Source organism: Vanellus vanellus (genome assembly GCF_965231255.1).
Source record: "Vanellus vanellus genome assembly, contig: HAP1_SCAFFOLD_52, whole genome shotgun sequence".
NCBI lineage: Eukaryota > Metazoa > Chordata > Aves > Charadriiformes > Charadriidae > Vanellus > Vanellus vanellus.
The window spans coordinates 618,028-632,848 of NW_028126794.1; the positions used below are offsets into that span (position 1 = coordinate 618,028).

At 49.9% G+C, this 14,821-nt stretch overlaps 2 protein-coding genes across 2 annotated transcripts; one reads left to right on the plus strand and one right to left on the minus strand.

Moving 5' to 3' along the window:
* Nucleotides 1–238: 238 nt before the first annotated feature.
* LOC309685744 (olfactory receptor 14I1-like) lies at nucleotides 239–1,174 on the plus strand (the record flags this gene model as incomplete). Its single annotated transcript, XM_082501470.1, has 2 exons — nucleotides 239–532; nucleotides 893–1,174. 2 exons carry the CDS (start codon nucleotides 239–241, stop codon nucleotides 1,172–1,174), a joined length of 576 nt encoding a protein of 191 aa, XP_082357596.1.
* An 11,986-nt stretch (nucleotides 1,175–13,160) lies between these two features.
* LOC309685745 (olfactory receptor 14A16-like) lies at nucleotides 13,161–14,114 on the minus strand (the record flags this gene model as incomplete). Its single annotated transcript, XM_082501471.1, has 1 exon — nucleotides 13,161–14,114. The coding sequence occupies one exon, from the start codon at nucleotides 14,112–14,114 to the stop codon at nucleotides 13,161–13,163; it is 954 nt and encodes a 317-aa protein (XP_082357597.1).
* Between the last annotated feature and the right edge of the window lie 707 nt (nucleotides 14,115–14,821).

Sequence of the window (14,821 nt, forward strand, 5' to 3'; positions counted from 1 at the left end):
AGGACTTCTCGGGAGCCCATTGCAGAGTCCCAGCTCCCAGTGGCAGCCTCAGCCAGCAAAACCCAGGGCTCAAGTGAGGGAGCTGCAGAGAGGTGCTCCTGGACTGAGAGTCTGAATGTGGGGCTGCAAAGATATATGCAATACACTTTGCTGGGAGAAGTCTGGTCTGAGTCAGTACTGCCTTTTCCTCCTTAACAGATAACCACAGTTAATATTAACAGATACCCAGAGGAAGCAAATGTCCAACAGCAGCTCCATCACCCACTTCCTCCTCCTGGCATTGGCAGACACACAGGAGCTGCAGCTCTTGACCTTCTGGCTCTTCCTGGGCATCTACCTGGCTGCCCTCCTGGGAAACGGCCTCATCATCACCACCATCGCCTGCGACCACCGCCTCCACACCCCCATGTACTTCTTCCTCCTCAACCTCTCTCTTCTTGACATGGGCTCCATCTCTACCACTGTGCCCAAAGCCATGCTCAATTCCCTCTGGGACACCAGGGTCATCTCCTACCAAGGGTGTGCTGCACAGGTCTTTTTCTTTGTCTTTTTCATGTCAGCAGAGTTTTTTCTTCTCACAGTAATGGCCTATGACCGCTACGTTGCCATCTGCCAACCCCTGCACTACGGGACCCTCCTGGACAGCAGAGCTTGTGTCCGCATGGCAGCAGCTGCCTGGGGCAGTGTTTTTCCCTATTCTGTGCTGCACATGGCCAATACATTTTCACTGCCACTCTGCCAGGGCAATGCCCTGGACCAGTTCTTCTGTGAAATTCCCCAGATCCTCAAGCTGTCTTGCTCAGATTCCTACCTCAGGGAAGCTGGGGTCCTTGTGGTCAGTGCCTGTCTCTTCTTTGGGGGTTTTGTTTTCATTGTGCTGTCCTATGTGCAGATCTTCAGGGCCGTGCTGAGGATCCCCTCACAACAGGGACAGCACAAAGCCTTTTCCACGTGCCTCCCTCACCTGGCCGTGGTCTCCCTCTTTCTCAGCACTGGAGTGTTTGCCCACCTGAAGCCCCCCTCCATCTCCTCCCCATTCCTGGATCTGATGGTGGCAGTGCTGTACTCGGTGGTGCCTCCAGCAGTGAACCCCCTCATCTACAGCATGAGGAACCAGGAGCTCAAAGAAGCACTGAAGAAAGGGATTCAATGGGTTCACCTTCAGCAGCAGTAAGCTGCCCGTGTCTCCTCACAGGCTGTTCCTAGCTCTTCTCAGGGCAGGATTAGGCTTTGTTTTTCCTCTGTGATGATCCTGTTCGTACAGGAATGTTTCTATTCACTCCACATCTCCGGAAGCATGACCCTGCTGTGCTGGATAATAGCGAGGCCTTTAGTAAATGTGTTATCACAGTGTCAGAACTGCCTTCCTGAGGACTATATCTGTAATAACAGGGCGGCTCTCTCTGCTGCAGTAAAATTGACATTAACTAGGAAAATGAAATGTAAAATGTCATTGTAATTGAAGCAACCACGGAAACCTGCTGCTGCTCGAGCCCTCTGTACTGCCCCCAGCCCTATTTAATTTTTTACCTCAGATTAAAGTAGAGAAATAGTAACTAGACATGATTTTTCTATGATTCAATTAAGGAAGTAACCAGCAGACAATGGAGCATTGTTGATAAGCAGGGGATTCCTGTCAAGAGAGCGATGAACTGTGGGCCTGGTCAGCAAACCGAGAAAACTGCTTGGAACTGCCAAGATCAGAGGAGCAGTAGGTAAAAGGTAATTCCGGCAGGGGGAGATCACGACCATCGACTCACTGTCCACATACCCAAATGATACCACCTACTCAAAAGAGGACACTGGAAGAAGACAACAGAGTTTGTACAGTAATTTACTTGGGAAGCAAAGAAATCTTGACCAATCCTTCAAGAGAATAACAATGAATATGTATGAATTGTTTGAATATGTAATAACCAATGCATAAAAGTGGAGATTTTTGAAACCAAGGTGTGCTCCTGTTTCAGGCTGAGCACCCCGTTTCTGCACATTAATGGAATAAACTTGGAAATACCTCTGCTCGGTGTGTTATTGGCTTGCACACCGGGTAACGAACCCAGATTTGGGATAACAGGAGGGTGTCATACTGACGTGAAATAGGTCTAGTTTTGACTTTGAGGCAGCAGCAGAAGGAAGATGTGAAGTTCAGTGCTGGGACATGCAGCTAAATAGAGGATTCAAATGAATCTATGGGCTGAGACATCTTTGGCGTCTGAGGAGCATTAGGAGGGCTTTGGAAGAAGCTGCACAGGTTTTGGGGAACTCACAGCCATTGGCAAAACCTCACAAAATCATGGCTTTGTGTTTGAGGAAATAGTAGGTGAAGACAGCGAGTCATCAGTAGAACTTGGGTCAGCATGGGACCAGAGTGGGGTGGGGAAGCAGGGGTGGTGGCTGAAATCTGCAGAGAGACTGGCACAGGCATAGGGAAGTGTAAGACAGCCGGGGGGGGGGGGGGGGGAGGGGAGGGGGATATGGCCCCTTTGTTGGAGCTGGGACCCCCCAACAGAACTGAAATCCTTGTCCTTTTGACTACGGCTGAAGCCTCTTCCACTGAGGGCCCTGAGAGCACTCCAGTTCCTTATATCAACGAGGCCTTATTGCCTCCACCACCCTGCAGAGAGCCTGAGAGGTGTCCTACCACTGTCCTGCCCTTGGCATCACACCCCCTCATCTCACTGCTCTGGGAAAGAGCCCTGAGCATCCCGTGAGGGAAAGGATCCCCACTCCCAGGGTGTGGGGGTCAGCACTTGGACATCCTTCTTGATGAGACACATCAAGGGCTTTCACAGCCACTTCCACGTTTGATTCCCAACCTGTGAGCACTGCCTCTGACTTCCTGCTTCACCAGCCCCCAGGGACAGTCCCTTTTCTGCTCATTCCCTCCAAGGTCTTTTCAGGGGTGGCCCTCAGTGCGGCCCACAGACATGCTCAGAAACTTGGGGCTTTGTTGCTGACTTTTACTTCTCGAGAGGTCAGTTCAATCCACACTCAGTGTCTGCAGTTCAGGAACTTGGCACCAGAGGGCTCATTAACATGCAAAATGCCCTAACAAGCCAAGTCTCTGAGCATAATTTTCTAAACTCTACAATTCTTATGTGAGAGGTTTCAGAAGTGAAAAGATTTAAAAAATGAAAGAAAAGAAAAAGATTTCTTTTTCTTCTACTTTTCTTCATTTATCTGCTTATGCATTAAGTGATATGAGCAATTTCCAAATGATATTGAAACTGGACCTCTCCAAACGGAGGGTGAATGTGTAGCTGTTGAGGTTTGGGCTGGACTGGCCACTCAGGCAGAACAACAGATGTTCTCCCCTACCGAGGAGAGGCAGGAGAGAAAGAAAGGGACTTATGAGTTTAGAAGGAATTAAACTACTTTAATGAACTATTAATAATAAAATAAAAAGAAAATAATGAAATATATACAAAACCATATCAAGCTCCCAGGATGATGATCACGTCACTGGCTGGTGCTGGGGAAGTCCCAGACTGGACTCAGTGATGGAGGGGAACTGGATTCCAGATAAGAATTCAGGATCAGGATCAAAGGCAGATGGACAGACAGAGTCCTTCTCAGACGTCAGCCATTGAAGGAAGAGAGCTGACCCTTTAATCACAGAATCACGGAGTTTTCAGAGTTGGAAGGGACCTCTAGAGATCATCTAGTCCAACTCCCCTGCTAAAGCAGGATTGCCCAGAGCACATTACTCAGGACTGCATCCAGGCGGGTCTTGAAAATCTCCAGAGAAGGAGATTCCACAACCTCCCTGGGCAGCCTGTTCCAGTGCTCTGTCACCCTTCTTAAAGGTTAAAGAAGTTTTTCCGTGTATTTGAACGGAACTTCCTGTGTTCTAACTTGTGCCCATTACCCCTCGTCCTGTCACTGGGAACCATTGAAAAGAGCCTGGCTCCATCCTCCTTCAACCCACCCTTTAGATACTTGTATGCCATAATAAGGTCTCCCCTCAGCCTTCTCTTCTGCAGGCTAAAGAGTCCCAGCTCTCTCAGCCTTTCCTCATAAGGCAGATGCTCCAAGCCCTTAATCGTCTTAGTTGCCCTTGGTGACAGCCTCAGCTACCTCTTGCCAGTGGTGAATATGAATACTGTGTTCACTGAACTGCATTTGTCTCTAAAAACCATCTTTAAAATACCATCCAGTGGGTCACAAAAACTGTAAGGGTTAGTCTTCTTGCATGATGATTATAGGATGGAAGGTGCTAATCTTAATTAAGACCCTTGGCCTTTGCAGGTATTGCTGCCTTACAGTTGCTCTAAGGTAGCAAATACTTGGGCCTTAAAGGGTAGCTTCAGCTCTTAGAACTTTATTTTGACATATATATAATTATATATATATGGTATATTGGTGACAGCCTCATGATGAGCTTCTCGTCAATCAGCACCCCCAGGTCCTTCTCCTCAGGGCTGCTCTCCAGCCATTCCCCTCCGAGCCTGGATTTGTGCTTGGGATTGCTCCCACCCAGATGTAGGACCTTGCACTTGGCCTTGTTGAACTGCATGAGGTGGGCTTGGGCCCACCTCTCCAGCCTGTCCAGGTCCCTCTGGATGGCATCCCTCCCTTCCAGCGTGTCTACCTCACCAAAGAGCTTGGTATCATCGGCAAACTTGCTGAGGATGCACTTGACCCCACTGTCCATGTCACCGACAAAGACGTTGAACGGCCCAGGCCACAGTAGCGACCCCTGAGGAACACCACACGTCACTGCTCACCACTTAGACATCAAGATATTGACTGCAACTCTTTGAATGCGACCATCCTGCCAGTTCCTTATCCACCGAGTGGTCCATCAATCAAATCCTTGTCTCTCCAACTTAGAGACAAAGATGTCATGCATGACACTGTGAAATGCTTTGCACAAGTCCAGATAGATGACATCTGTTGCTCTCCCCTGATCCACCAATGCTGTAAGGCCACCTTTGAAGGCCACCAAATTTGTCAGGCATGATTTGTCAGCCATGTTGGCTGTCACCAATCACCTCTTTGTTTTCCATTTGCCTTAGCAGACCTTCCAGGAGGATCTGCTCCATGATCTTGCTGGCAACTGAGGTGAGACTGACCAGCCTGTAGTTCCCTTTTTTTTTTCTTCCTTTTTTCCCTTTCTAAAAATGGGGGTTATGTATCCTCTTTTCCAATCGGCAGGAACTTCACCAGACTGCCACGACTTCTCAAATATGATGGACAGTGGCTTGGCAACTTCATCTGACAGTTCCCTTAGGACCCAAGGATGTATCTCATCAGGTCCCATGGACTTGTGCACCTTCAGGTTCCTCAGCTGGTCTTGAACCTGGTCTTCCCCTATAGTGGGAAGTACCTTATTCTCCCAGTCCCTGCCTTTGCCTCCCGCAACTTGGGCAGTGTGGTTATAGCACTTATTGGTGAAGACCAAGACAAAAAAGTCATTGGGTACCTCAGCCTTGTCAATGTCCCATGCGACCAGGTCTCCTGTTTACTTCCTAAGTGGGCTCACATTTTCCCTAGTCTTCACAGTATCACAGTATCACAGTATGCTAGGGATTGGAAGGGACCTCAAAAGATCATCTAGTCCAATCCCCCTGTCGGAGCAGGAACACCTAGATGAGGTTGCACAGGAAGGTGTCCAGGCGAGTTTTGAATGTCTCCAGAGAAGGAGACTCCACAACCTCCCTGGGCAGCCTGTTCCAGTGCTCTGTCACCCTCACTGAGAAGAAGTTTCTTCTCAAATTTAAGTGGAACCTCTTGTGTTCCAGCTTGAATCCATTACCCCTTGTCCTATCATTGGTTGCTACTGAGAAGAGCCTGGCTCCATCCTCATGACATTCTCCCTTTATATATTTATAAACGCTAATAAGATCACCCCTCAGTCTCCTCTTCTCCAAACTAAAGAGACCCAGCTCCCTCAGTCTTTCCTCATAAGGGAGATGCTCCACTCCCTTAATCATCTTAGTTGCCCTACGCTGGACTCTCTCCAGCAGCTCTCTGTCCTTCTTGAACTGAGGGGCCCAGAACTGGACACAATATTCCAGATGTGGTCTCACCAGGGCAGAGTAGAGGGGAAGGAGGACCTCTCTCGATCTGCTAACCACCCCCCTTCTAATACAGCCCAGGATGCCATTGGCCTTCTTGGCCACAAGGGCACAGTGCTGGCTCATGGTCATCCTGCTGTCCACCAGGACCCCCAGGTCCCTTTCCTCTACACTGCTCTCTAACAGGTAGCTCCCCATCCTATACTGGAACCTGGGGTTGTTTCTGCCCAGATGTAGGACCCTACACTTTCCCTTGTTGTATTTCATTAAGTTATTCCCTGTCTTCCTTTTGTCACTGATGTACCTGTAGAAGGCTTTCTTGTTGCCCCTGACATCCCTTGGAAAGATTCACCTCTACCCAGGCTTTAGCTTTCCAAACACAATCCCTGGCTGCTCAGACAATTCCTTTGCATTCCTCCCAGGGTACCTGTCCTTTCTTCCAACCTCTGTAGGTTTCCTTTTGCTGTTGGAGATTGTCCAGGAGCTCCTTATTCACCCACACAGGCTTCCTGGTGTTTTTGCCTGACTTCCTCTTTGTCAGGATGCATGAGGTTGGTGTTATATTCCTTCTTTGCTTCTGTCTTGTTTTCAGATACTGATCTCTGGGGGATTTTGTGTGCTGCCTCTCTTTGCAAAGGCAAGTGATGACAAAATTGGGGTGGGATGCAATTACAGGGACACAGGTGCGTGGTGCCACTGTAGGTGCCTGGGACCCACTGCCCCGGCTCCAGCTGCAGCTTCCCAGGGGCTCTGGTCTCCAGCAGCTCCTCTGGGACAGCGGCCAGGCGCAGGCATGGGCTTCAGAGACACTGGGGCCTCTGGAGGTACCACTGGGTCAGACAGCGGAGCGCTGCCTGAGAAATTTTGACACGTGTACAAGCATGACCTCATCAGCTGAAACAAGTGAATACTTCTAATAAAGTGTCAGTGTTTTCCCATGAGACGAAGATGAGGAGTTTTCAGGATGTGCACTGATAGCAAGAGGAGAGCTTTTGACCTTCCCCTCTATCTGCGTTGTCACGACTCTCTCACACAGGCTCTGCATTTAATCTCCCTCATCTTTCACATATTTCCACCTCTTGGAACTAAACTGACCATGTCTGAAGGCACCTTTCCAGCAGCGCATCTGCACAGAAGCACTTGGATTGCTCCCTACGTTCCCCTTTCCCTTCCTCTTTTATCTTTCAGACACCTCTCAACAATGCCGTTTCTACTTTGAGCTTCAGGCACTTAATAGCCTGCCTGTCTTTAATCAGATGGTGGAATTCTGTCTTTAGGCAACTCTTTAATTTTGTTGATTTTAGCATTTGATTTCTGTCTAAAACATTTCTTGCATGGTTATGCCTTGTGGAAGGTGAACAGCATTGGTGGCAGCTTCTACTCGGCGCAAAGTTGAGGAGTGTGTTTCACTTTAATGGTGAATCTTACCAATTTTTCCTGTGTTTGTTCAAAACTCGGAAGAATCCCTCTTTGCCTTTGTGCCGCCCAGTCTCTAAGGAAAGCAGTGGGCGCTGGTGCAAAGGAGCTGTAACCTCCAGCTGCAGACTGCGGTTGAGAAGTGTGATGGGAGGCAAAGGGAAGCGAGTCCCAGGTGGCTGAGGAGAGACATGGTGGGGTTGGGGAGGTGTGGAGCCAGGGTGTCCATGCTGTGTCAGACCTCAAGGGACAGCTTCTCTTACTGGTCCAGATCTCCTCAGGAGAGACCCTGCATCAACATCAATCAGAGAGTGCAGCTATCATCTCTCCTCTATTTTGACAATAAACAGTCTTTTTTCATAGAAGCTCTTTGAAATCTGTCTCCATAAGTACACTAGGAAACTGTCCAATTAACTGTACAACAGTACAAGGAAATTGCAGGAAGAGACATGGTTTGTTAGGGCTTTCGTCACTGTAATCAGCCCCATGGCGTATTTGCTGCGGAGCCCTTGAACCTCAGGTACTGAGAGGAGATTGCACAAACCTCTCATGAAGAAGTCACAATCAGCAGAGAAAAAGTACCATGAAGTATTACTGAGCCCCACTGAGGGCGGTTACTGACAAAGCCTCCCCAGGGACTCGTTTGAGCAGACAACTGGAGGCCATGATTGCAGGTAGACAAAGGCCCTGTGGGGGCAGCTGCGCGGCTGAGAAAACCCTGCCTTGGCTTTCTGAAGCAGAAAGGCTGAGCCCTGAGCCCCAGGCCCGGGGAAGGCAGATCCTGAGCCAAGGGTTTGGGTGCACCCTTGAAACGTCTTTGCCGATGTGGTGGTCACGCTGCTCCCGCACTTATGCACCCTTGTGTGTTCATCTGACGTCCAGGTTGTGGTGTGCATGGGTGGGGACTAAAGAGAAAGGAGCCCCTATGTCCCAGTATAGATCTCACCCGGGGGTTGGAGCCTGACAGAACCATCTAAGGGGCCATGGGAAAGGGCTCCTGCTGCTGCAGGAAATACAATGGCTTCCAGAGGATGGGGGATACAAGCCCACCAGGCAGTGATGGGGACCACACAGCATGCTGAGTGCCACACCTCCCATCATGAGCCCCATCCAGGACAGGGGTTAGGGGCCCAGGCACCTTGGCTCTGCTGGGCATCTCTCCAGTGAGTCCAGAAATCCCAACCCAGGGGAGAGAAAAGCCGAGACATTTCACTGCTGAGAAGGCAAAAGCTGTCTGAAGCCTTGGGAACGCTAATGCAGGCATCCCACCACCTAGGGAAGAGTCCAGGAAAGTTTCCAAGAAGAAAAGACCTCACAGGCACCTAACACAGCTACAAACCTGATCCTTGCTTAAAAACATATTCACAAAGAAATGTCTTCACAAACACAGATCCCGGTCACAGGCCTTCTACTGGCCAGTCACCTCAAAAGTGGTGACCTCACAAGTGGTGACCTCACAAGCAACCTCTTGCTGCTGGCATGTTCCATACTTGGGACCTCATAAGTACCAAGCTGGGTCATCAACCCTCTGCTGCCCTAAGAGGTGCTCTGAAACCCAGCACATCCAACACCTCTGAGCTGGCTCATGGTCTCTCAGGTTCTCCGGAAGCAGCACCCTCACAGTTGGCGTTCAGGACATTCGCCTGCTGCTGGCAAGTCAAGGACTCAAGCAGAAGTGACCTCCAAACACCGAGCTCACCCTGAGGCTGGTTCTGGCCTCTCAGGCAGTCAGACAGCGCTGACCTCCAAATCCATATCCAGGTGATCTGCCTGCTTCTGGCCTGTCAGAGATTGTGGCAGCACTGACCTCAGAATTAACATCCAAACCATGGGCCTGCTTCTGAGCTGTCTGGTACTCATGAAGCAAGGACCTCATGGGCACTGAACCCAGCCTTGAGCCTGGGGTTGGCCTGCCACCTGCAGAGACAGCTGTGACCCCAAAATGACCATCCAAAGCAGACGCTGGCTGTTCAGGTATCTGGGACTATGGCAGAGGTCACCTCACAATAATATGCCAGTCCTTGGGCTGCTGCTGGCCTGTTGCCTTCTCAGGCAGAAGGGACCTCACAAGCATCTACCCTAGACATAAAGCCTTTTGCTGGACTTTCATGTCCTCACTGTATCATGTAGATTGAGAGAGGTCTTTGGACATCATCTACTTCAATCCCCTGCCTAAAGGGAGTCGGCCAGAGCAGGCTGCTCAACAGCATGCCCAGGTCTGTTTTGAATGTCTCCATGAATGGACACTCCACAGCCTCTCAGGGCAGCCTGGGCCAGTGTCAGGCACCCCTGGTGCCAAAACCTGTTTTCTTAATTCAGGTGGAATTTCCTGGTTTTGAGCCCTGGGGCCTAAAGCATGTGCCCTGTGTTGGAATGCTGAGGGACGTGGGCTTCTTCAACTTGGTGAACCTCCTCCAGTGAGGGTCATCAACGTCACTAGAAGTATTGGAGAGAGACTGGTGGGAAATGATAGGTATAAACACACTGAAGGATTTGGCTGAAGAGCCCATTAGACTGCTGAAAGACAAGGCCGGGCTTCTAGGTCCCTGAAGCGCAAAGCAGCACCTGGGTCGTTGAGAGGGATCAGACTGAACGAGCAGTAAGGGGAAGGGGAAACTGGAGAGCGATGGGAAGGGCATAGGTCCAGATGGCCTGCTGAGAAGGTACCTTTAGACCCAGTCATTTTGTCAGGAAAGGTGGAAAGAGTCAGGAGATTAAATCCACAGCATCATGGGCAAAGTCCTGCAATGCAAGTACAGGGGAAGGCCAAGATTCCTTCTCCTGCGATTAATACACTTCTTGGAAATTCCCATTCTGGCACGGTGGGAAAGCATTGCCATTTTATAAAAAATACACCGTCATCTCAGCTGATGAAAAGGTGCTCATGTGTTTTGAGAAGTTGCAAGCTGTTCCAGGCAGACTTCAGATCTCTGACCACGGACATCCAGGGCCACCTGTAGAGGCCCCGGCGTAGCTGAGGTGTTGGTGTGGGACAGGCCAATGTCACACGGGACCTGCAGGAGACCAGAGCCCCTTGGGAGCTGCTGATAGAGGCTAGGCAGAGGGTGCCAGGACACCTGCACAGGCACCAGGCGTCTGTGTCCCTGTGACTGAAGACATCTGTGTTTGTGCAGCTGCACCCACCCAGGCTCTGAAGATCCCTGTCTGTCCTGCTTTGAGGTAAAACAGAACAAATTTTCTGTTCAGTAATTATACTTTCCAGTGGTCTCTTCTAACTAGCTGCACTCTCTGAAATTAATGGCCCATTCTTCAGAGAGTGTCTGTTTCCAGAGCCACAAGGCCTCAGTGGTGTGCAGAGAGGCTCCTGCTTATCTTTATTGCTGTAACACCCAAGGGCAGCTCACTTCCTCACACTGGAGGGTCAGAAGCAGAATAGCACAGAGTGGTCACATCCGAGGGAAGGAGCGGACAGCACAGGTGACCCAAAACTGACCAACGGGGTATTCCATCCCATCTGCCTCATGCTCAGTGTAAAAGCTGAGGGATCAAAGGGTCAGCCGTCTTCCTTCAACAGCTGACGTCTGAGGAGGACTCAGTTTGGCCGTCAGCCTTTTATCCCAATCTGCATTTTCTGGAATCCAGATCCAGAATCCAGTTCCCGTCCATCACTGAGTGCAGTCTGGAAATTTCTCAGTGCCTGTCGGTGAGGTCATCGTCATCCAGAGAGCTCGATACAGTTTACATATAGTGTATCTATAACAGTATTTTCTTTTTTATTAGTATTATATTATTAATATTTTCATTAAAGTAGTTTAGTTTATTTTTTAAACTCAGGTGTCTCTGTCTCCCTCCTCTCCTTGGAAAGAGAGGTTGTGGAGATCATCTGTTGTTTGTTTCAGTGCCCAGTCTGGACCAAAGCACGACACACCCTCACAATTGGCGTTCAGGCCATGTGCCTTCTGCTGGCCTATCAAGGACTCAGGCAGGAGATGGTCGCAGAGCAAACTTCACCCATGAACTGGGGCGAGTGGCCAGTGCTGGAAGGAGCACTGCCCATGGACTCCACAGGTTCACTTTTCTTCTGGGTGACATTACCTTGGATGGTAACTCATTCTATGAGCTGCCGCTCTATTCTCACCCAGGCTCACACACTGTCCCTGCAGATCCCCTGAGCTCTCCTGGCAGCTCTCGATTCCTCTCCAGGATGGCATCTGCCATCCATCGGACCCACTGCAGGTGGGGCAGCTCCAGTCAGATAAAGACCAGTTGCTGTCTGAGTGGACATGTGCAACCATGTAGGGAGGTCTTCACCCAGCCCTTGGTCCCTCATGGATCCTCTGGGACTCTGAGCCTGTCCCCCTCAATCCATCAAGAACCACAGAAGAGAAACCGTCCTTTGAGGGAGCAGCTCCCTGGGTGCATTCCTGACACCAGCTTTGGAAGAGTGTTTTGCAAATCGACAGGGTCAGCAGAAAGGACACAGACACCAAGTTAAAAAGATAAGCTTATTTTACTTTAGTTAAAAGCAGCATAACGAATAAGCAAGATAATGCACCTAATCATTACTACATAGAGTTAACTATAGTGATTAAGGAAGATACATCACCAATTGCCCTGATACTTTACCATCATCCAGATCCATGCTTCAGATGGGGAGCCCCGTCACAACGAAGCATCGGAGAACTGCTCCCGGCAATTGGGAAATCCTACACAGTGTGTCCACTCGTAGGTGAGGTCTCTGTCTTTGCTGTGAGAGGGTCCTGCTTATATACAGTTTAACAACCAAATCTATATGTCAAAATGCAGGGAAACATCTGGCGGATTGGCTTGCCTCGCTTGGGCATGTCCTGGATCCAGCCAGGATCCCGGGCGCATCTGAGGAGTTCCTGTCTCCTGGCTTAGGTTTAAAAGTTTCTATTTCTGCCTTTTACGGTTTCCAGGGGTTGTTCCCATGGTTGTATTTCATGCTGATATGATGCTGGTTGGGAGGTTCACTCAGAAGTCCACGTCTAAGTTCATTCAGAAGTCAACTTTGGTTCGAGGCCTATGGTTTAGGCCTTTTTATGTCAAAGACGCATCCAGCCTTCAGGCCCTGCCTTGAGAAACCCTTTTGGTTGTGGTGGTGCTTGCACAGAGACCAGCTGTGATAAACTGGTTCACATGGCCTGCTCCTGCCCACAGCCACAAGGATGTAGAGACAACAGGACTGTCACAAGTTCCACAAGACCTTAGGGGTAACACAACGGCCAGGGCACAGCAGGACAGTGTGGATGTGAGAAGACACCAGCACTGAAAAGGCCACGTTCTGCTGCTGCCCTTGGCCATGGCTCCAGGGGAGCAGCAGCCCCGACTCGCCGGCAGCAGAGACGGAGTGCCCAGCGAGGCATCCAGGGGCAGCCCAAAGGCCCCCGGGGCTGATCCCCCATGGGGCAGCTGGGCATTTGCCTCCTGAACCCCTCCTGCGTGCTGGGGCTGCTCGTCCCGCTCCAGGGGAGGTGAAGAGATGGGGCTAATACAAAAAATTTTCAGCTGGCTGCTTTACTGAATTTATCAAGAAAGGGAGCCCAGATAAATATGTGCATGCAGCTTTTGGGTCAAGAAAAAAAAAGGTAGAACAAGCACAATAATATCAGAGGTATAATAAAACAACAACAAAAATGTCAACAAAACAAAACAAAACAAAAGCAATATCACCAAAGAAAAAACAAAGACACATAGGAAGATAAGTTCGTGATGGCTTTTTCTGAGATACCATGGAAGACCTCATTGCACATTGGGCACCTTAATAAAATTAAGTACATTGTATTCAAAGAGTTTCCACAGGGCATCCTTCATCTCCTGGTTCCTCATGCTGTAGATGAGGGGGTTCACTGCTGGAGGCACCACCGAGTACAGCACTGACACCACCAGATCCAGAGATGGAGAGGAGATGGAGAGGGGCTTCAGGTAGGCAAACATGCCAGTGCTGACATACAGGGAGACCACGGCCAGGTGAGGGAGGCACGTGGAAAAGGCTTTGTGCCGTCCCTGCTCAGAAGGGATCCTCAGCACGGCCCAGAAGATCTGCACATAGGACAGCACAATGAAAACAAAACACCCCAAAACTAAGAAAAAACTGAATATAAGGAGCCCGACTTCCCTGAGGTAGGAGTGTGAGCAGGAGAGCTTGAGGATGTGGGGGATTTCACAGAAGAACTGGTGCAGGGCATTGCCCCGGCAGAGGGGCAGTGAAAATGTGTTAGCTGTGTGCAGCACAGCATAGAGAAACCCACTGCCCCAGGAAGCTACTGCCATGCAGACACAAGCTCTGTTGGCCAGGAGGGTCCCGTAGTGCAGGGGTTGGCAGATGGCAATGTAGCGGTCATAGGCCATGACGGTGAGAAGGGCGCACTCTGCTCCAAGCAAGAAGCAAAGCAGAAAGACCTGTGCAGCACATCCTGCATAGGAGATGGCCCTGGTATTCCAGAGGGAATTGGCCATGGCTTTGGGCACAGTGGTGGAGATGGAGCCCAGGTCCAGAAGAGAGAGGTTGAGGAGGAAGAAGTACATGGGGGTGTGGAGGTGGTGGTCGCGGGCAATGGCGGTGATAATGAGGCCGTTTCCCAGGAGGGCAGCCAGGTAGATGCCCAGGAAGAGCCAGAAGGTCAAGAGCTGCAGCTCCCTCTTGTTTGTGAATAGCAGGAGGAGGAACTCATGGGCGGAGCTGCTGTTGGACATTAGCTGTTTCTTGGCGTGGGGGCAGTCTTCAAAAAAGGAAAAGAACATGATAAAGTTCAAACAGACCCCTCTTAGCCAAGCCTCTCCAGTTTCCATAGAAATCACCCCAGTTGAAATGCATTTCCTGTCTCTGTTTGGTGCTGGCTGAGTGTGGTGTGAGGACCAGCACCTCTGCCCGTGTGCTGCTGAGGAGACAGCCCTGCTCTGCTGCAGTGGGTACATGGGATCGGCTTTGTGACAGCTCCCACAGTCACAAGGGGTGTCAGATGTAATCCACCGTTGATGGAAAAGTTCAGTATGTGTACAAGTAACTCTCCAGAGTGTTGGCTGCAGAGCAGAGGTTTAGCATGTATTCATGATAATTTTGTCTGTGTTTTTTTATTTTCCACCATCACATCTGGTGAGTATTCTTTTGTGGGGTAGAAATCCTCATTTTGGTGACTGAAAGTGTGAAGGGTCTTGAGGCGGGACAAGCTAAACGGTTCAGCTCTCTGTAGCTTAGAGCAGAGTCAGGAGAGCTGCAGTGTCCATCAGGTTTTTCCCATCTGCCCTACACTCTCACTTGGGCTGCCTTGAAGATGACTTCACACACAAAGTACTCATTAAAAAAAAAAAAAAAAAAAAAAAACCAAAAAACAAACAACTGAATATGTGTGGGAGCAGGGAGCACTGTTTCAGAGGGCACATCTGCACACTCTCCTCTGTCC